General features: G+C 34.3%; 3 protein-coding genes across 3 annotated transcripts; 1 reads left to right on the forward strand and 2 right to left on the reverse strand.

Moving 5' to 3' along the window:
* Positions 1-264: 264 nt before the first annotated feature.
* On the reverse strand, positions 265-4826 carry LOC123915949. Its single transcript, XM_045967251.1, has 3 exons — positions 4293-4826; positions 1543-3406; positions 265-1009 (listed from the first exon to the last, which is right to left on the reverse strand). Exons 2-3 carry the CDS (start codon positions 3388-3390, stop codon positions 680-682), a joined length of 2178 nt encoding a protein of 725 aa, XP_045823207.1. The 5' UTR covers positions 3391-3406; positions 4293-4826; the 3' UTR covers positions 265-679.
* A 1098-nt stretch (positions 4827-5924) lies between these two features.
* On the reverse strand, positions 5925-11249 carry LOC123915951. Its single transcript, XM_045967252.1, has 8 exons — positions 10714-11249; positions 10351-10413; positions 8657-9400; positions 8389-8523; positions 7608-7691; positions 6635-6694; positions 6460-6546; positions 5925-6368 (listed from the first exon to the last, which is right to left on the reverse strand). Exons 1-8 carry the CDS (start codon positions 11080-11082, stop codon positions 6099-6101), a joined length of 1812 nt encoding a protein of 603 aa, XP_045823208.1. The 5' UTR covers positions 11083-11249; the 3' UTR covers positions 5925-6098.
* Positions 11250-16058: 4809 nt separating this feature from the next.
* LOC123915952 (5-amino-6-(5-phospho-D-ribitylamino)uracil phosphatase, chloroplastic) lies at positions 16059-17973 on the forward strand. The gene is made up of 2 exons (XM_045967253.1): positions 16059-16219; positions 16362-17973. The coding sequence occupies exon 2, from the start codon at positions 16650-16652 to the stop codon at positions 17751-17753; it is 1104 nt and encodes a 367-aa protein (XP_045823209.1). The 5' UTR covers positions 16059-16219; positions 16362-16649; the 3' UTR covers positions 17754-17973.
* The last annotated feature ends 5712 nt before the right edge of the window (positions 17974-23685 follow it).

Here is a 23685-nt window from a genome sequence, read left to right on the forward strand (position 1 = left end):
ACGAGTCAACAACAGAAGGGAAAATTTTAATATAAAAAAAATATTGTTTCAGAAATATTTATTTAAAAATAGAAGTAGTTTATTACTCAACCAGTATTAATCAAACTAATAGGGGTTGGTTAGGTAATAAACTATCTAAATGAATTCATATCTGAATCACTCAACTAATTGTTCATTTTTTATGTTTATCTAAAATCTATTAAATTTACTGGTAAAGTTGTAATCACTCTTAATATTCATGCAATTAAGAAACAATTGAGAAAGTAAAATAATATTCCAATCCATTTCCCATCATTATCATTTCATTTCAGAATATAACTTTATTTCAATAGATACAAACAGGAAGAGAAAGAGGACTGCTATGCTACCTCCCTCTCTTCATCCCCCCTTTCTTGATTTTATCCCATTGCAATATGAACAATTTTTGGGTTTCTGTCTCATATACTTTCAAGTTTCAAGAACTTGTTACAAAAAATGATTTTGATACCTCTAACTAATAATAACTAACATGCTACCCCCTATCACCTTTAACAGCATCCCCTTCACATTTTCTATAACCTCTGAGGGTGTTGTTTTACAGTTTCAGCAACCAGGGAACTGTTTAAAACAGAAAATCTTCATATTGATGTAGACCAACTCACTATGTAATAATAACATATCTATGTCCTAGCCAACACTTTTATACTCGCGCAATAGGAGAAAAAGGTGGGTTTGGCACATAGGACCTAGGAATTCCTTTTGGGGAATTGTATGCGGTATTCTTCTCGGTTGTGATTGATTTGAAAAGACACTCTACATCGTCCTCAAGAAGCATTTTCAATGAACTGCATTTAGATAACTGCTGCTGGTTTTTCTCGTTCCCTGGACCGCTGGAGGCAGAAGTTCCATGCAAAATGGCAACACAGATGGAGAATGCTTGTAATGTGGATAATTGCGCATGAAAATCAACAGCATAATGCCCCTCTTCAACCATTTTCATGCTGAAAGTAGGATTACTTTCTTTTGCTCCCTGTGCATAAAAAATTCAAATAATAAGTATCAGTTAAAACAATAACAATCTCGTTACTAAGCAAGGTAAACATGTAATACAGAAGAAAACAATATATAAATCACAAGACTATAGAGATGCATGTGTCATGGAACTAATGCATTGTCTAATCCTGTACTCTATATAAATCATAGTATTGCATTCTTACTATTCAGGACTCAAATCACACAGCTCAATTCGAGTCGATAAGCTAATGATTTCTTTCATACAATGAATCACAAATGACTTTGAATCACATAATTCATGCTAAATCAACTCATTTCATATTACCGATATGGATCACAGAATTCAGTATTTGTTTTTTCCTTCTTTTCTTTTACCAGTTCTCATCAATTATATTGAAAAGTCAAACAAGATTCAATTATTAAAGGTCTGTTTGTGAGGGTGTCACAGAAATATGAGGGTGTCTCCAAATTAACTCAAAATCAATAAACTATAGTGTTTCATCTATTAAGTCCCTTGAAGAAATAGTTGTGGTGAAATTCGAGTTGTACCTGAACAAAAAGTTGTAGTGGTTGATATTCCTCTATAAGTGAGTGATCTTCGGCAAATTGAATACTAGGATTGCCTAAAAGTACGAGGGGACATGCCATGTCCCAGCCACCACAATCACAACCTCCACCGTGTCTCAACCGATCAAGTAATGGAGAGGGACCTCGACATTCATCCTTCGGCAAACCATGGTAGCCTGTTGGTATTACCACCTTCAACTGTTCCTGAAATTTTCTGTCATGAAGACTCTTTCTACTCTGATCAACTACTGCACAAAGATTGCTTAGGTTGGAATGTTCTTTAGCAGATAATCTATCCCCTCTCTTGTACTTCAAGCTTTCTCTCTTAGAAAATGGTATTTCCAAGACAATGGCAGCAATTTCAAGGTTCGAATAGGATTCAGTAGGCAACAAAGAAAACAAATTTGATTCGCCTTGAAGTTTGTTTTTGACTGTAAGGTTCTCTTCCATCTCAAAAGTTTCGTCTTTCGGTCCAACACGGGAAGCTTTTCGAGTTTTGAGCACATTTTGTTCACATAAAGACTTTTTTTTGGATGAAACACTATGTCTTGAGTGTGAAAGATCGTACAACACAAATTCCGTCACCATAGAGTTGTCAGATTTGTCTTTTATTTCAGAACATAAATTACTGGAAACTAGCATCTTAGCTACTATTGAGGAATCTTTGTCGAAATCATGAGATTCCGTCCCAGTAGCATTGCTTTTCTTTCTATTATCAATGGAGTGAAAGGTATATACAAAATTGAAACCATTACCTATTCTCCATGTTTTTGCCACAAACACATCTTCAGGACACTTCACCTTAAACTCAAAAAAAGGCATTCCTTGTTTGTTTTCCATCTTGAGATTACCGTGCAAGTGAACCGGCGAAGACGCAATACCAGAATACTTTATTTCTCTGTTGATAAATTCAGAAATAATGTCAGAATGTTTTCCTGAGTTCGATAAATCATTCAGCATATATTTCTGATAAGTCCTGTTGATCATAATGTTTGCTGTCTCATTTGATTGTACCTCCTCATTAGTTTCCGCAATATGACTCAGTGGACTTCTCAAAGATTTCGACTTTATGAAATTATTCGTCTTTTTCCTGACCGGTGTGAATCGCACTTTTGACGAGCAATCACTATCCAAAGAAGGAGGTAGCAAGTAAGAGGCTTCTACCTTAGCAGAGAGTGATTTCTGCAGTGAGTGAATTTTCTCCTTTTCAAGAAGAAAATTTCCATTCATTATAGAATCAGCAACTTTGTCACTTTTGGACTTCAAATTTCCGGAACCTCTACCTTCTACTGCAGTAGATTTTTTATTCTTAACATCTGAATGCATGCAAATCTCAAAAAATCCATTTGAATTGTCCGGCTCATGGCAAGCCGAGGACCTTGAACTAAAATTTGAATACTGAGATATATCTGAAGGCCTATGATTGGAATCTTCATCATCCGAACCACATAAAGAATCAACAATGCTACTTGACAAAGAGATGTCACTCCTCCTTGAAAATTCTATCTTTTGCCTTCCCCCCATTTTCTTGACGTTTTTTACTTCCTCTGAACTTTGATACATGGAAACCCTCCTTGTTTCAATATCATCATTACCTTCCAATCCATGAGATCGAGAGAGACGGCTCTTACACGAAGAACTTCGGAAGCGAGCAAATTTAATCTCTGCAAAGTCCTCCTTTAGGGTAAAAACTTCATCTTTCCCTGATGATTTCCCTTTTTTAGATCTCTTCTTAACATTCACACAATATTGTTGAGGTGGAAGAACAGTATTGGGACTTAGACCTTCTAAAGATTTTTCATTGAGATCCAACTCCAACTCTTTCCCCATTGATGAATCCAAAGGCCTGCAACACCATTACATGAAAACGAAAACAAAAATGCACATAAATTAGTTTGTTGCAAAATTTATATAGGATGGCTACAAGTAAAGTAGTAAACTATGTAGTCCCGACACTTCATATTGAAACCATGACCGGCACAAGTCAGTGTCTGACATTGACACGAAATTGACACTTAACACTTGTGAATTGTGATTACGTACAATCACATCTATTTTCTCAAACTATAACCAGTGTTTTTCTACCTGCGCTTTGTAGAACTAATCTAAGAATTCCCTAGAAAACATGGGAAACCTTCTATAGAGGAATTTTTTTTGGACTAAAACACATAATAACATCACATTCATAAGTCGATACAAACGATATAAAAAAAACATTGGCTACAATAATCACAATTAGTACAGAAAATGATAGTTCAAATCAAAGATGAAATTGTTGATTGCAATTGCAAGTAGGAACTGATACCTGCATTGCAGAACAAAATCATCTAAAACTCTCCTAAAACATGGGATTTTAGAAATGGCAATTATGACCTTTGAAACAATTAGTACCACTAGTGCCCTAAAAAAATTATACATTAGAGACAGAATGTTGTATGATCCAATAAGTTATACATTACAAGGAGAGAATATAAATATAAAAAAATAAAAAATAAAATAAAAAACTAAAAAGAACACCTTTGATCCAATAAATTATTTGCAAAAGGAAAAAAATGTTGTATGGTATGATCTCTATAATACCCAGATGTGATTTGAGTAAAGTGACACCAATCAATGAGTTGTTTATAATAGATGTTTAATATAAAAGAAATAATAATAAAGTGTACTAACTAGGAAGATTTTGATACCAAACCAAAAACAGTAGAAAATGCTTAAAAAGGAAAAGGACTTACTGGAGTAGATCTTGAAGAATGAATGTGAGAAAACCCAAAGAAGTAGCTTCAATGCAGAATCATAAATTTCCAAACTTGAACATAAAGACTGCAGGAGAATAACTTATGAAACAAACCCATTTGAGAAAAGAGTCAAATAAGTCATAACTCAAAATCACAATCTAACATAAGTCACAAAAAGCAGTGTGGTGGTGGTGAAGCCGACACAAAAAGCAATAAATGGTTCCAAAAAGTAATGTTAGAAACAGAAGTTACATTAACACAATGTGATGCATGAGAGAGAATAGTAGAGAGTTGAGACAACAAGTTTTAACACTATGTTCATGCTCATGCACATGAATGTCCCTACTTAATTATGTCATGTTCTTCAAACACCATCATAATCAATATCATGCTAGTTTTCTTTACTCTTTTTATAAAAAAAATTTGAAATTATTTTTTTATTTTATTTGTGTCACATTCAATGATTCAACACTACTAGTCAGCATGAGACAAGCGATATAAGCAAAGTAAGTGTGAGCAACCCAAGAAAGAATCGAGAGAAAAAAGAGATGGTGCACTTTGTGAAAAGACATGTAACACCATTGAGTTACACCTTTGATCATATTACTTTGTGGAGAAATAGAAGGGTAATTGTGGAATTTCAGTTATGTAATGGCTCCACAGAAACAGTGTCACTGCAGGACAAGTTATCTTGTGTATGTTTGAGTAAAAAAAAGTTGTTTGGGGGAAACAAATTATTATCTTATTATGTGGTTTTGGGAAGGGAAAGATATGACATAATATAAGTATTAAAAACGGAAGGAATCACACAATTAATTTAGAATTAAAATATTTATAGTAATAAAGTAATAAGATATTTAAATACCATAATCAGTTTTGTCGAATTCAGAATCAGATCTGAATAGTGAGTGTTCCTTAGCTGAATTTTATTGCCATGTATTCCCGTGTTATTCCTCAAGGCAAGCAAGAAAAAAGTTTAGCATTCATTTAACTTTTTTAATGTGATCTAAATTACCCTTCATTGTAATTTTATGAAAATTAAAACAAAAAGTTATTGAAATGTAAAAGTTTAAGATATCTTATCTAGACCATGAAAATTAAATCTTGTTTAGTTTTTACTCCATTTATTTATATTTCAAGATCCGGAAGCAATAATGTGAGAGTCATAAATGTCCAAGAGATTAATTGACCAAGTCAAATTGAAGTGGCTTTTTTGGTATTTGGAGTAGAGGTGTAAAATTGCCTATGGTGAAGAAGGAAAAAGACAAAAATAATTGTAAGTATTTGGGTCAAACGGTCAAACTCAAAGACAACGTTAAAAACAAGATATTTAGCATTTGCATGTTGAATGAATGAATGGATTGGATGGAGGGACAGCATGGGACACTCAAAATCAACCGCTATGTATTGGCTCATATCAAACCCACGGAATCTTCCTTTGTTTTTTGAGATTGTCTCATTTCTAATCTCATATTAATGTATATTATTGTTGATTTTAGTCCATTAGATAGATTATCACAATCTGCCACCCACAACCACAACTAGATTTTATATTTAAATTATCTTGCTAATACCCATCAACATCCATTTGTTTAATTTTTATTTCACACCAATACCCATCATAAGCACTTTAAGGGAAGCTGGCATCACATTAACATTCTACTTTTATATTCCTTAGACTCTTCTTGTCAAGTTAACATCAACATCCATTAGTTAAGCTATACACAAGATTTTTGCTACTACTATGTCTATCATTCCAAGCCAAAATGACATCCATATAGGACAGATTACAGAATATCCGTTCTAGTCAGCACGTCTTGAAGCTTCAACGTTTTCATCTTTCCTGGACTTGCTAAATGATTTCTGGGAGTCCAATACAGGCGGCATAAAGATGTCATTGGTCGACTTGTCAGATTCACGGGGACTCACCAACTTCTTCCCAACATCTTCAAATTTTGCAGTAGCCCATGGGGCTGAGCCTACATTTCTTTTTGAATCTGATGCATCTAATGTCAGCATAGACACCGCATCACGAGAGGCAGACCAGGAATGACCACAAGAGGTGCATTCCAGCTGAACAAAAGCAGCAATCAAACCCGAGTCATAAAAAGTGCAGGAGAAGAATTTCAAAATTTAAATATCAGTAAAACATTAAGGTGCAAACCATATATCGGTCAGCATGTCCTGCGCGGATAATATCCCTCACTCCCACTGTACGCTCTGCGCAAAGTTTGCAGCGAGCATCCGTCATCTGTTTCACAAGTACAAAAGCTAGCAGTCAGTAGATAGTATTTACACGAGTTAATAGATAACATAAGATTGTTAGGGCGAAATGTTACCTGCATGTGCTGTGGCTCGTCGGGCTCATCCGTGGATATTTCCTCAGCAGTCAAACCCTCCTGGAGTTGAAATATTCAGTAAATAACCACAGAATCAACGATCAGATTAATTTTTCCAAAGTTACTAGTAAGAACTTGCTTCATGAAGCAATAGCTATAAGCTATTTGGTGATGCTTCAGTTAAAAACCAAACAGCACAGGAGGCTTTCAATTTCAAAAACATTTAGCATTTTTCTAAAGCACAAGCAGTTGTTCTCTAGAAGAGTATTCCGAGAAAATTATTGAACACTTAAATCATTTTTAGATGTATCAACTATTCATTTACCAAGTCCAGTGCTTTTAACTGGAACAATCCACCATCAAACATCATCACAGAAAATAATAAACACATTTATGACATATTTGCAACTGAACCTGTTCATTTTCAAAAATGATACTATTTTATCATCAATTGATCACATATGGCCAATGAATTATGGTACTGATTTAACCCAAGAATGATGCAATCATGAAAATACAAGAAAAATAAATCATTAGGTCCAATGCGGGGAGGGTGGTCACCACCACTGCTAAGATTTTTAGATCTTTCACTAGGATCTGACCTGATTAGAGGTCAAACAAGTGTTTTTAGACCTCTTCTAACTCTCCTCCCCCAAAAAAAGGTTGGAACGTTTTAACACTGCCAATTTTTTCTCAAAATGTATTAATGAGTAAGCAATAATCATAGGTCCAGTGCTGTCAAATTCAATAAATTTCAAGCAAAAGTATATTCTTTTTCTTTACGAGCATTTGAAATGTGTTGAAAATTATAAAGGTTGAACCAATTGTATTGACTGAACAAAATATTCACAAGAAAGTATCAAATTAGAAATTAATAGCATAAAATTTACAAGAAAAAAACATCATATGAGCAGAGCATTTCAAAGTTCCAAATTAAAAAAAAAATGTTGAAAAGATAGCATTCATTATATACCTTCAATTCAGTAGGTGTCATACTCAATATTTTTGAAGGTTCTAGCTCTCCATCTAATAGACGGTGTAACAGAAATGCATTGTTCTGCAAAATAAGGTCACAGATAATAATAAGCGAACCCATCAACATGCAAAATTGTCTTAGTAAAATTAAGTTAAGAAAATCAGCAAAGCCACAAGAACCACATCCTCAAAACCTTAATTCTGGTTTTACCAAAAAGCTATTATTAATCTGACAACTTAGGATAACATCATAGATGATGTGGATCCAGGCCAAAAATCCAACATGTTGTTTGAACTCATTACTAAACTTAAAAGGCATCCGCCGTAAGTTGCTGACACATCATTTTTTTTTGGCTGACACGTCATTTTGAATGTTCAAAATTCCCTTAACTTACCCCTATTTGAAGCTCAAAGAAAAACTTTACAGCACAAGCAAGAACAAATGAATCAAAAATATGAATTGATATTAATTACAGCAGAAATAGAAAAGAAAGTAACCCATGCAACAGAAATAGAAAATAAAACATCAGTGCATAACCTATACATAACCCAATTAAGATGACACCATTTTATTAGATATTTAATCTCCTGGTCATTAATTTTTAATATGTAATATAATCAAAAATCTATTCAACTACAAGAACAAAAAAGCCCCACTGTCCCACCTTATCCAAAATAAAATGTAGCTGTGACAAGTAATTTTTCATCTCTCAAATCTCAAGGAAATTGCTTAAAAGCATTTAAGGTTAACGATGCATGTTAGAAAAGTAACTGCCAACCTTGAGATTAAACGCTAATTGCCGTAGCTTTTGGCTGTACTTCTGATAATCTGATGAAAATGTATCGTGTGAAGCTTTCTCCAGAGCAACTACAGCTCGAACAGCAACATCTGGCCAGACAAACGACTTGGAATTCTGTAGAGTGAAAAATGGTAAATGCTGAATTCATTATACAATCAAGGAGAAGGGAAACTAATAGAAGACTATGACAAATATAAATAAACCCACACAAGAGATCACAAACACAACCGGGTGCTCCAAGAAGTACCTTCAGAACTTTGTCTTTAGATTCATTTGCTATTTCATAACTTTTGTTCTTGCTACCATTGTTGATTGCATCAGAATTGTCACTGCATTTGTCTTTTTTCTTTCCGATGTCATCAGTATCAAACAAGTATTCAACATTTTGAAGCAACATTACCAAACCTTTGTCACGATGGGTATCTCCCGTGATTGCATCAAAATTCACTAATATGCGATAATGCTCTGAGGTACTCCCTGGTGTTTCAGGTTTCAGATGTTGGAAACTCTTTCGAGATGTTTCGTCCTCCTTTGAAACATCAAGATGTGAAATACTCTTTTTCTTCAAGATTCGTTTAGCTCTCATCAGATCTTCCTGGTCAGTGGGAGCTTCTTCAACCTCAATGTCAGGTAGGTCACCCAAACGTTGAAGAGTTTTCTTAACCAGCTCGTCAATTTCTTGTTGATTACTGTCCTCGTAGTCCTTATCAGTTAGTTTCCATAGTTTCTTTTCATCTGTGTCATACACCTTCTGCACAATAAACCCAGGATACTGCTTACGAGTTGGAAGCTGTTTGTGTATGGGAACAAAATGCACCACACACTTATGCATAACAGATTCTGCAGGAACCTCATCTCGGTGGAAACTATAAAACAGCTCTCTGGAGTCATTCGATTGCCAGCTACCACCGCCCTTTTTTCCTGCTTCATCTGGACGGTAAAACCACTGCCCTGTGATCATTAAGCTTCCACTAAGGGATTGCGTAATGTCCTGACAGAAAAACATCTCCGGAAATCAGAAAATGGAAACGTGTATGTATAACTCTACATTTTGCAAAAGAGGAAGTAATAACACCCTCTCTTCCCCACACACGTAAGGAGAAAAGTGAAAGGGGGTTACAAAACCCATTACTATTGTACGTTTATAACATCATCGCAGATCAATCTGCTTCACAGCGTATGTTGCATTATATAACAACATGACAAAATTTAGAAATCTTATTATCAAAAGCCGATAAACGAGTACAACACAACATGCTAAATCCAGCACGTGCACACGCCAATGATTGCCAAGAACAAAACAGGGATGCTAATTTAAAAAATATTTTTTGTCAATGCCAATGTAAAGATCTTTACACGAATCACGGATAATCTTATATGTGGTCTTTAAGGTAGTTAGAATTAAAGGTGACATTTTAAATGATGTTACAATTTATAATTGATTGATACAGTGTAAAAAAATCTTCACACTTACAGAATATCAAACTAAACTCTAAACAAATTAAACACGTAAAATTGTAAAATAAAAAAATATGTTGTATTAATTATCAACAAAGGGAATACATCACTTGTTGTACTCCATGTACTTTAGGTAGTATTTATTACTTATTCATCAATGCATAACAGCATACCCAGATGATCACCAAAATTCACTATTATAATAAGACCTAAGCAGATACAATGTGTCATATAGAGCCACAATGTCCCAAACCAACATATTTTCAAAAAACAAGCTATGAAGCACGGACATTCCACATATTAGGCGTGTCTGATGTCAGACACCGACACGACACATACACTTATGATTACACTGAATTATGTCATTTTTTCAAATTATTATCGGTGTTGACGTGTCAATGTCTGTCTATGTCAGGTGTCTGTGTCCGTGCTTCATGGAAAACAAGGCATAGTTAAATTAAATATATTTGACAAGGAGTTCACCTTGATAATTGCCACATATGGCTTTTGTTCTTCAACTTCAGGCACAAGAAGCACAGAGTCCTCCTGTAGAAACAATGCCGCCAAAAATATCAGTAAGTCGCACAATCACTTCACAGTTCAAAGTTCAAACACACAACAATGCAATACAGTTCCCATAATAGTAAGTTCTAGAACTCAATTTCACAAAACATTCATCATCATCATCCTCACAAACAATCCCCAAGCCAAACCCTAATAGTTACTACTTAGCATTCAATTAAACAAACTTAAATTACATGATAAAAAAAAAAAAGACTAAATCAATAGCAAAGATAAGTATATGTGTTAATGGAAATGCGAAAAAAGGAAGAGATTATCATATACCAGTTTGTACTGTTCGCCGGTGAATTCGAATGAGTGAAAATGCTTTTTTCTGCCTCTTCCTTTTCCAGTAACCCTAACTGGTTCACCAATGGGTACTGGCCAATCATCTTCTTCACTGGAAGGTTCCTCTTCCTCCTCCTTCTCATCATCATCATCATCGTGATTCTCTTCATTGTCATTGAACTCTTTCTTTTTATCGTTTATCGGCAACTGCTCTTCTACTTCATCATCGTCGTCTTCTTCTGGAAGCTTCATGATCTTCCTTTTGCGGTTGTTGGTAGGGTTAGTGTCAGCGACGAGGTTGTTGGAAGGAGGCGGCGGTGAATCGTCTTCGTCGTCGCTGGTTGAAATGAACCGTCGAGTAACCATTTTTTCCGTTCAGAAAGAGAGAAATGATACGATCACAGTGTCACACACGAACTTCACTGCGTTACGGTTTCACAAAACGCATCACTTTTGATATATTTTGGAATTTTGCTTGATATATACACACAACTGTAATGCACCCACTTGATTCTCACCAGTTGTGGTAATAAAATTTGTTTTAAATTTTTAATGTGTAGTATTATTTAAAATTGGGGTATTGTTTCTGTGAATATAACTGAGTTGATTTTTTTGATACATAATATAACTGATAAATAGATAGATAAATAGATTTATAAGGTGAAGTTTGAATTCGAGATTTTCTCGTGAAAAATTATGAAAAGCAATTTTAAAGAAATTTTGACTTTATCATGAAATTTTTTAATTTTAAAGGAATTTTGACTTTGACCATGAAATTTTTTAGAAAGCGTTGTATGTATCTTTGACCATGGAAAACTCTGGAAACCCTAAAGAGACTCGAGATTGGAGTGGACAACGGGTCGGTCGGACGGGTTCAGACTCAAACCTCTTACTCGGTCCAATCTACGGGTGGAGAAAGTCAGCCCATATCGACCCGAATTTTCTCATTCGGATTAGGTGGGATTGTGTCATTCGGGTTTTCGGGGTCACTGGCGGGTATGATCCGATAACATCTTAGACACAATAAATCCAAACAAAACAAAATAGAAAATTAGTATCCACAAAACTTCAATTGAAGGTGATCTTCATCAACAAAGAATAACAAATTCGGATATAATAAATTTACCGTTGGAAGTGGGAAATAAGCCCAAATCTACAAAAGATGAAGAAATTAATTCTAAAATTGAGACTTTTCAAGGAAAAAGAAGGAAATGAAGATGAGGAGACAGAAGGTACTAAATCAATTGAAAATAAGTTCATGACTTGTCTTGCTTGGTTAAAAATAAAAAACCAGATTCATAGAACACGATAGAACATGAGCTGCATTTGAAAGAACCAACGACATAGATTAAAGCATTGATGGTGCTATTTGTGGTGCAATTTAATTATTTGGTTTGTTCATGACAATTTATTGTGACAAATTGTTTCTCTTATATGGCCTCATTTTCTTTTTGTGCATGTGCATGGTATGAAATCAACGATTGATTCTCCGTTCGCTACCATCTTTTCTCTCCCTACTTTTACTTCTAAATCACTAACTCCCTCGACCACCAACACTTGATGCTACAAAAAGGATCTTCAAGTGCCCATAATGTTTAGTGAACATTGCATGTGGATACTGCAAGCTTATGTGTACTTAGTTTAAATTATACTTGTTAAAAAGATTAATAATAACAAACAAAATTACTTGTATATGTTTACATGTATAAAAAACATAGTTAGTTAAATCAATATGATTAAAATAGGTACTCTAACTCTTGCAATAAAATCTCAAAAACTTTACAAACATCCTCAACGATTACTTCACTAATCAGAAAATATCATAATTAAAAAATTTCCCTTCTACCTAAGAACAAAAACCAAGATAAATAGTAGTAGTATTTAATCAACTTTACTTGACTAGCTACCTCACTTTTTTTCTTATGGAGATTATCTCACCTTTGAAGACAATGTTATTTCTCATGTTCCATAACCCCACGTGTGGTGTTAAGATTTCGAAAATTTAAAGAAATAGAATAGTAAAAGCATAGAAAGCTTGAGAGAGAGTAAAAATCATAGGATTTTATTTTGATAATAATGATGGTAAAAATGAGTACAAATGGTGCTCTTGTATAAAGTTATTAGAGGTTTAACTTGTTGTGGCAAGTGTGAGTGATTAAGTCTCACATTGCTTAGAAAAGTGGAGGTTGAACACTTTATAAGTGAGATGACCCATAAACCTAACACCTTAAGGTTTTGGGTAAGAGTGTGGTGTCCAACTCACTTGTAGACTAGAGTTGTTCTTAAGCCCAATGTGGATGATCCCCGGCCGGCTGCCCCTCGTGATGAACCAACATAACTAACTAACTAACTACTTAATAACAAACTAATTAAACCTTCAACAAACTAATTGAACCTCAGACTAATCATCATTATTATTATGGAGTATTATTAAAAGCAGATCAAATTAAGTGTCTAACTTTCCTTCCTTTTTCATCTTCACTAAATTTCCAAGTTTCTCAACAAAAAAACATGTGATTGAATGTTTGTACACTTGGCCACTAGTTGCACCTATAGATTTGTGGAGGGAATATTGGTTACTCTTAACTAGGACAAAGGAATGGATCTTCACAATTCTCACGGTAACCACTCATATATTTTTTTTTATTATTTCTTTGAGCAAATATTATTAAATTTGTTGTAATGTTAATTGTATATATATGTGCCAACTGTCGTTGCTGCTATTTTTCTCTTTTGTGCTTGATAGCATCACTTGCTTAGATACCTTTCTTGTTTGAACATTTGTATGTCAGTATGTGTTCATAATTCGTATTTAGTATAAATAAAACCCACGTTGATCTAGTGGTGTTGGCTTGGTCGTTGGGATATGCTCCTTTCAAGGTCTCAGGTTTGATTCTCACTGGTGCCAATTTCGGTGAGCTAAGTCCATACAGAGAAAAAACTCTGGCTTTAAATGGGACCCCCGCAAGTGGGCGGTGTGATTGATCCCCTTAAATTAGTCGGTAAAAAAAATGGTATTTAGTATAAGTACATTTTTGAGTTGCCAGATTTGTACACGTTTATTTTTTTTTATTTATTTTCTATTTATGAAATTATTTACAAACTATAGGGGTGGGCATGGTTCGGTTTTTAAGGAAAACTGAACCAAACTGTTTTCAAAATTCATAATAACCGAACTGAATCGTTTATCTTTTAAACCGAACTGTTAAAATGGTTTGGTTTTATGGTTCTGAACCAAATTATAACTAACTTTTGACTAAAAGGAACTGAACCATTAAGAGAACTGAACCGAACCAAACTGATAATCATGAACCGAACCAAACTATTTCATTTTAGTTTTAAAACCGTTAGTTATGGTTCAGTTTTTTTTTTGTTTGATTCGATTTAATTTTGCAATTCAGTTTTTGATTTTTTTTGTCCACCCAAAAATAGCAAGGAATACTTGAATGTATGGCCACTAACACAACACACATTATTCAGTAGAGCCATATATAGTTGAACTTGGGTAAATAATATAGTGTGTATTGAAAGTGTTTTAGATAGGGATCTTGACTGTGTCATCTTTTTTGTCCAACGAGCTTTAAGTCAATGAATTCAAATTTGATCCACATATTTTCACTTATTTACGATCATGTGTTCTCTTTACCTTTTTATTCACAGTTTTGCTCACTAAACTTTTAAAATATTTGACTTTATTTTATTCCCATCTATAAATTTTAATTTTATTAATATAACAAGTGAGATATGTACCAATTCAATTAATAGTATTGACATATTGACATTGTCTAATAGATTCTCATTCAACAATCTATCTACTCCTACATTCCATTAAAATAGACATTAATTTTTTAAAAAAATTTATGAGATAGACATTAATTTTTATGTAAAAGCCAACAAATCTGATGTAATTTTTTTCTTAGTAATAATGAGACCCAAAGCAACCATAACATTGCATAATGAACTTCCTCTATAACGAGTCGTCTAGAGAATCTGAGTTCGATTTTTTACGGGAATAATTATTGGTTAATCTTTACTCACCCCACGGTCAAACTCTAAATTATCGGAGTATCTTTCCCTTGAGAATCAGATGATTAATACAGAAGAATAAAATAATGAGGGTCAAAGTCTAAAAAAGTGAGGGAATTACACGAAAATCATCCTAGTTGTAATTATCATCAATTCATTGGCTAATAATAAATTCCTAATATGAGATGAACAATCTTCGTAGAAAAGTATCTCCTTATCAAAAATACAATCAATATTTGTCAACGCATTTACGCACTAATTTGATTCTTTATATGTATGCATAATTTTAACCTCCTACTCCATATCTAACAAATGTCAAATGTTCTTAACCAAGAAAACCTCCACCAAACTATACGCATATCCTATATTTGTCGTGATCACTTGAACCCCTGTGACAAAATTTATATTGTTTAAGTAAAATTTTACTTAATTTCTATGTCAACAACCGGGTGGGGTTGTCTCCCGTAAAGTTTTTTTTTTTCTTTCATTGAAATCTGATAGAATTTTCACTTGAGACAACCCGCTCCCCCAACAACCCAATTAACATTTTATTTGATATAACACCAAAATTCATCCCAAATGTACATTCAATGCAAAGAAAAAAAAAATCCACTTATTCAAAATTGTTGAATTAGAAGTATGGAGACAAAATTACATATAGCTTCAAATTGAAATAAAATACATAAAAATATTTCTTTTGAAAGAACATAAAAATAATTAATAATGTATTTGATTTTTTTATCATCAGTTTAATTTGGTTTGGGGTAAGTTCTGACATCAAGTGACTCCAATTCTCTCCCGATCACAGTTGTGGAGGATAAAACTGTGATTCTCCATATCAAATTTAGCGTCAATTATCATTGAACTGACTAATGATCGGTAGTAATGAATTATTTCAATTAATAAGAAATTTCATTCCTTAAATAAGTGGTCATAGTTTCGATCACTACTTACTAGAGTAAACTGTCAAATACCCCCTGAAATTTTAAAATTCGATAAATACCCTCACGAAATTTGAAAATAGGCAAATACCATTGAAATTTTAAAAAGTAAATCCAATTGCCTCCTGGCGTGGACTCTGACTGGTAGTGTCGGGGGCAATTTGATCGACTTTTTAAACTTTCAGGGGGTATTTGTTTATTTTCAAATTTATGAGGGTATTTGACGAATTTTAAAATTTTAGAGGGTATTTGACAATTTACTCCTACTTACTACTGTAAAATTTGACGATTGAAAAGTGAAAATTCACTCGTAGGTTTTCCGACAAAAATTAATCCGATTGTATAACACTTGGCCAGCGTGTACAGTTTTGCATTGCCGACTTGCCGTGTGTGCGTTTTGTTGTCTTCGTCTTCAACATTTATAAACCACACTTTTTTTCCTTCCAAAAAATCTGTATCAAAAACAAACAAAGAAACGTATACAAAAAGCTAAAGAACTAGCTTCTTCAATTTTTCTCATCCTCTTTCACTTGAAGGTTTCTTTCTTCTTCACCACTTTCCATCTTCTAATTCTGCAACTAATCATTTCTTTCCATTTTCGTTTTTTTCTGATTTTTCTGATTTTTTTATTTTACTTTTTGGTTATTTAATTGATGAGATTGCTTGTTTTTATTGAAGGGGATTTCGTTGACGATAAAGTTGCGATTCTGTGGTAAAGCTCTCTGCTTGTCGTTGTCGTTTTGCTTCCAAGATGGTGTCGTTTTCAAGTTCAAGAATATAGCTTTTACTCAGGAATCGCGTTTTCAAATTTGGTATTATTGAATCTTTCGTTTAATTGGTTACTTCATAGTGAAATTGGCTTTTCCTTTTGTGGAATTCATCGTTTGAGTGACCTTTGAAGGGACTGTGTAATCAAAGGTTGATTCAATTTGGTTAGGGTTAGAGGTATATATTTGTTGTTAAAAAATGGTTGATTCAATTGCTGCAACTTCAATTTTATGCTACCGTCCTATTTGTGGTGGAAATTTGATTAGGGATGTATCTGGAAAGAGGAAATCTTTGAACACTTGTAGGTTTTCACCAGCTGAGTTTCTTGGTGGAAGGGTTGTTGTTTCACTGCCTTTGATTAAATCCAAACAAGATGGGTTCTATTCGTCTTCGTCGATTAAGGCTCTTGCTGTTGAGCTAACAAGAGAAGCATTTGCTTTCAGGGATGACAAATTGCCGAAGAAAGGTGATAGTAAGATTGATGGTGGCTTTGATCGGAAGCCTGGTTTGTGGCCACCGGTAAATAGAGCGGATAAGCCTTCTCTTCGAAACCCTTTGCTTCGACAAGAGAGGATGGGATGTGGTTGGTTGGGTGCTATATTTGAGTGGGAGGGGGTTCTAATTGAAGATAATCCTGATTTAGAGAAGCAAGCTTGGCTTGCTCTTGCTCAAGAAGAAGGAAAACCATCTCCTCCTGGTTTCATAATCAAGAGAATCGAAGGCATGAAGAATGAACAAGCAATTTCTGAAGTGCTGTGTTGGTCTAGGGACCCGGCAGAACTGAGAAGAATGGCTACTAGACAGGAAGAAATTTATCAAGCTTTACAAGGTGGGATATATAGTCTCAGGCCTGGGTCCAAAGAGTTTGTCAGTGTTTTGATGCATTATAAAATACCGATGGCTTTGGTTTCCGCACGGCCTAGAAAAGTTATTGAGACTGCTATGGGGGAAATTGGTATTGAAGAAAATTTCAGTGTTGTTGTTACAGCAGAGGATGTTCACAGGGGGAAGCCTGATCCAGAAATGTTTGAGTATGCAGCCCAGCTTTTGAACTTCATACCTGAGAGGTGCATTGTGTTTGGAAACTCAAATCTAACAGTAGAGGCTGCACATGATGCACGGATGAAGTGTGTTGCTGTTGCTAGCAAGCATCCTGTGTATGAGCTTGGAGCTGCAGACATGGTTGTGAGGCGCTTGGATGAGCTTTCAGTGGTTGATTTGAAGAATTTGGCAGACATTGAAACATCTGAATTTGGGCCAGAGCCAGAGTTAGAGATGGAGTTGGAAAAAGATGATTTCTGATACATCATCTGATGAAGGAAGTTTCTGGTAAATCCTATAAATGTACAGTCGATTGAACTTCATCTGATTCTTGATGATATTAGTTACAGATTAGTTACATGTGTATATGGTAACTCTAAATAGAATAATGAAAAAAATTGTCAAAAGTGGTCTGAATTGAACAATGATGTTACTACTATTGTATATTTTGTTTATACATGCATGTGATTTTTAAATTTGATTTGCCTGTGTTCAATCCATAAGGTAAAATACAATATACTGCCTCTATTATGTTAAGGTCGTTTATACATGTAATCCATAAGGTTTATGTTGTGACAGTATAACCCATTAGCTCTTGGGAAATAACAAAACTGTTAAATCAGGCGTTGTAATGTTGTATATAAAAATTGGAGCCTATTTAAAATTATTTTTACTCTGTTTATCCCCTCAGTCTTTAAAATATAGAACGATGACTGCTATATTTTTGTTGGATTGAAGAATACTAAGCCTCACTATTAATCAGAATTAGGGGATAATGGAGCTTAATGTGATGGGAATTGCGATAATTGGGAGATCATTTGTTTGATGGGTGCGTATATAGTGGTCCAAGGGTGGACCTTTGTATCTTAGTTTCTTTTATCTATGATTTTTAGCAGGACAGTCCCGACCCGAGAGAGGTAAGGAGTTGAAGTTCAAAGGGCTAGGTAGTGCAAGGGAGAGGTTGTGGTTGGAGGTGGCTAGACAGCACGGGGCGAGGTTGTGTTGGGATGGAGCGGTTGGAGGAGAGGAAGGATGGCAGAGGAGGAGGCAGTGGTGGAGCAATGGGTTTTATGGAAAATGATGGAGCAATGAGAATTTACTATTGCCTGAAATGGGATGTGCATGCTGGTAACTATTTGGTACATGGTTACTGCCTGTGTCAAGAGCACCGTGTACATCATAATGGTAGTGTTTTGAGATGACGGGTTCTGAAGATTTCTTAGAATCAGATGTTTGGGGTCGATAAGGACCTGGATGGAGTTGGAGAGACCTGCACCGGTCATCTTATCAAGGTTGGATGGTGATGAACTCCTCATGTAATGTTTCTGTTATTGAGAACTTGATGAGTTTTTTGAATGCATGCAGCTATGTTGAGCAGCAGTGTTTGAGTTTGAAGCGGAGGAAGGAAGGGTGAATTGAGGAGAGGCACATGTGGGCTATGGTTAGGGAGGCAGGTAGGAAAGAAGGCATATGTTGCCGGCAGTGGAGACCCGTCGTCAAATATCTGTCGGTCGTGAAACTTAATAAATGATTACAGATAAGTTTCTTTGGAAGGACTAATTATTGTGCACATGCCACCTTAAAATTTTGCAGCATTTAAGTGCACAACCAATGTTGTCTAAAATTGCACTGAATGCAGAATAGACTCGGTATAGCAGTGGTTGTATGAACTTACATCACCTATACCAACTTTCATGTTTACTGCATATAACAGAATACAATATTACAATTTACAAACAAAAGTGTTTACAAGTGCATGCTTAGAAACACTGCAATATATTGTGTGTTTGCGAGTTAGGGCCATGAATGAAGGAATAGGTGGCTGAGTTCATGGAGAGGTGATGTTGTTCATGGAGGGACGGTTCTTTTTTCATAACGACAATTATATACAGTATTTATCTTAACATAGTAGTATTTTTTTAATTTAGGGGTTCATAGTATATCAGAACACTTTAAAGACACCTAAAACCTATAGCATCTTGCAAAAGCATTAGGCACACGCAAGCTAGCTATAATCGTGAAAGGAAAAAATGGTTACTAAATTTGCTTCTTATTAGTATTATGCTTGGGGAATCAATTAGGATTAGGAAGCATCGTGGATGTTTCATGGACTAAGCAATACCAATAATAAAATATTCAGCGTTACTTTGTTGACTGTCACTCTGCACTTGGTTAAGATTAAGATTCCATGTTGATAATAATAATAATAATAATATTTTTGTTATGGTCTTATACTAACCGTTCAATTCATACTTTCGGATTCATTGCATAAGCTAGCTAGAAAAAGTGAAAATGACATATAATTGCTTTTATTCTTCCTTTCATGTGTGTATCCCTTATTATTTTTTAAATTTATGGTCGTATTTTTCTTCTCAAATTAATTATTTAGTCGAGGAAGAACTCTATTTGTTTTTTGGTACCAAGTCCTAATTCAGTAGATCAATGTTAAATAAGTTCAAATATGTGACCTGAATTGGAGATCAAAGATGGTAGAAAGGTGTGCCAACGGTGGCGATGGACAATCACATTTGGTGGAATATTTTTAGGGTGAATATTCCGGTACACATCTTATTTGAATATGTATCGGTATAAGCTGATGTGGATAATCCTAATAGATCTATAATAGTGTTTAATATATAAAAAATCAACAAATATTATGCGTGAATTTATCAGAATTGTCCACATAAACAGATATACCGGTACATATCCAATGTGTGTACCGAAAAATTCATCTATTTTTAAACACTTTAAAGTTCAAATTAGTGAGTGTTTGGAGAAAATAAGAGGTAAATGATGAATGCGTATCTTTTTGAGAGGATTTATAGGCATGTTGAGTGGAGATAATCGGAGAAAGTAAACAGTTTTTTTGTTTGGCAAAATGGGAGGTGAGAATCGGCCCTTCACTTTCACAATGAGTTGCATTGCATGTAAACTAAATGGGCCTACAGTTTAGTTAGTACTACTTGCTTGGCTCAATTGATGGTTTCTCTCCCGACCCCCCTCATTTCTTTTCTACCCCTGAATTTCCGTTTTTGCCCTTGGGGGTACTTCGGTTTATACGAACCGAATTTTTTTGTCATGCTAAAAAATTTCGGTTTATATAAACCGAAATATTGTGTTCCAAAATTTTTTCCAGCTTTCCTGCATAAATTCTGCATGAGACCCTCAACTTCCATAATTTATTTGAAATACTAAACGATGTTCGATTTGAGTAAATGACCACTCGTTGGAAAGCTTAGGGTGTCAAGAATACAAATATAATTTTGGTTTTGAGGGTTAACTATCCAATTGGTTCAGTTTGACGAAATAATGGGTACTGGTACAGAAACAGAGCATAAACTTTTCTCAAACTTGTAGGTAGATTTTCTCATACTATACTTAATGAAATTTAACAATTCCGGTGTCAATCTTGTAGTAAATTTTGTCTTCTTTACACTGGATAAAAAATTATTAGCATATGACTTATATTCAGAGAGCTATGATAAATTTACCACAGGTATCTCTACAACATTTTGCAGAAACTTTTCTCAAACTTGTAGGTAGATTTTCTCATACTATACTTAATGAAATTTAATAATTCCGGTGTCAATCTTGTAGTAAATTTTTTCTTCTTTACACTGGATTAAAAATCATTAGCATACGACCTATATTCAGAGAGATATGATAAATTTACCACAGGTAGCTCTACACGAATTTTCACATAAATTTTCCTTCTTTTTGGGGGGTATATGTTATTTCGGTTTATATAAACCGAATTTTTTTTCCATGTTTAAAAACTTCGGTTTATATAAACCGAAGTTTGTTGGCAAAAAATTTTCATACCGCAAGGGGCAAAATGAGATTTTTGGGGGGTAGAAAAGAAATGAGGAGGGTCGGGAGAGAAAACTTCGGCTCAATTAGCCTGCAGATATGAAAGATATGAAAAACAAGGAGAATCATTTTTGCTACTCTACTGGTTTCTAGACGCGCCCTACGAAATTACTAAAATACCCTCATCCGCTACTCTTTTTTTTACTGTAACAGTCTTAACTCATTTCATTAATCAAAATAGTTTCAATACAGGATGATATATAATCAAAATCTTGGCGACTAGCAAAGGACAACGCCGCTCTTGCTAACAAGTGAGCAACATTGTTGGCTTGTCTCCTGACAAAACTTATCCTAAAGTTTTGTAATAAACGTAAAGAAGTTTTGCACACGGCTAACATAGCACCAAAATTTGTACGTAGATTTAATTTACCGCTAATGCCATCTACCACTAGTTTGCAATCTAGTTCCATAACAACATTAGCAAAGCCTAAATTTCGTAACCAAGAAATAGCCGCTTTCAATCCCCATGGCTCTGCTTTGTATGGAAGTGGATTGCCATAACTCCATGTTGTTTGAGCACGGATGAAATTTTCTTTGTCATCTCTTAAACACAAACCCGCACCGAAATAGTTTTGCTCCTTAAATATCGCCGCGTCGACATTACATTTAAGCATACCTTGCACCGGAGGTGTCCATATGACATGTACGGTTAATGCACTAGCGCTGACACTGCTTTCCTCCCTTGGAACATTTCTCGCTGCCCCTCATCCGCTACTTAAGTAGCGGATTCTACGTAGGAGGGTGCTCTTTTCTCAAAAATCTCATTTTTATAACATCTGCTTAAGTAGCGATTTAAGTAGCAGATTTTAGCGGACGTTATAAAAATGAGAAATTTTCATGTTAGGGGGTATTTTTTTTTCCTCAAATTTTACAATTTTTATAACGTTCGCTACTTAAGTAGATGATTATGTTCACTACTTAAGTAGGGGACTAGTAAAAATATTAGTAAGGTGTTTTTTCCTCAAAAATTCTCATTTTTATAACGTCCGCTACTTAAATACCTTCATCCGCTATTTAAGTAGTGGAAGATTAAAATGGAAAACGCGTAGGGCACGTGAATAACCGATAGGGTGACAAAAGTAATTATCAAAAACAATAACATCGTCGAAAATGTTAAGCAAATCTTGTTATTTTATTATCAAAATTAGCAAAATTTTATTGCATTCGCACAAGTCGTATGTTGGTGATTATCATATTAAGTTGTAATTGTTTTTGACAAATAAATTTGACAAATTGCTCTCAGCCTAATATGATGAATTGTTTTGATCATTTCCAGCTTTGGACCAAGGCAAGCAGGGCAACAACCTAGGCCTCTAAATTTAGGGGCCTCATTTTTTATTTATTTATTTTTGGGCATAGTTATATCCCAATCTAAACAGTAATAAAAAAAATTAAAGAAGAATAGATGTTCAGACTCAATCTAAAAAAATACAATACGATTCAAATTAAATAGATGAATGATTATTTTCGGTTAGTTATAAAATTGAATGACTATTTTTTTATGTTATTGATGTTATTTATAAATTAATTGATAAAGAATTATTCATTTTGAACTACTATACATTTCCGTGAGTTTGATTCAGGTATATTTATGTAAATTCAGTCACATTGCACATTTGCACCTATAAAATGTGTTGTATCTTGCATTTATTTGGTTTAAGTATGTTTACATAAATTCAAATTAAATTGTTTACATGAATTTAGTTCAAGTACCTTAACGTAAATTCGGTATAAGTATGTACATATGCGTTAACTCAACTTCGTGTATCATCAATATTAATTTTGAGTTTTTGGTTCTCATACAAACTTAGTTCAACTACATTATCAAGTTCATTTGCATTTACTTAATACTTGAAAAATTTGCATGGAGTTAAGGATAATTTGAATTTTCACCGTGGATCAATTTAAACCATAATTTTTTTTGGGGTATATATGCTTTTGATCATTGTCATTTGAAGGAATTTTGATTCTAGTCATTAAACAAACGAACAAACAAAAACCTCATATTTTACTCCTATAATTTTATTTATTTTTTGACAGAGACTCCTATAATGTTAAAACCAATTCATTGTAGTCCCTTATTAACTATGTCAACAATTTAGACAGTGACATAGTGTTTGGATTACTATCATGTGTAAAGTTGAAATTCAAAATTCGTTCAAATAATAGAGATGAAAAACACAGGTTATGTGTTCAAATTTAGATGAAATTATTCAATGTAACAATATGGACGATTACCAATTGAGCTAGACCTTATGGAGAACTCTTACATTGTTTACTCCCCCCGTCACATATTATAGGAACCCTTACCACAAATTACAGG

This window comes from Trifolium pratense, linkage group LG3 (assembly GCF_020283565.1).
Source record: "Trifolium pratense cultivar HEN17-A07 linkage group LG3, ARS_RC_1.1, whole genome shotgun sequence".
Taxonomy (NCBI): domain Eukaryota; kingdom Viridiplantae; phylum Streptophyta; class Magnoliopsida; order Fabales; family Fabaceae; genus Trifolium; species Trifolium pratense.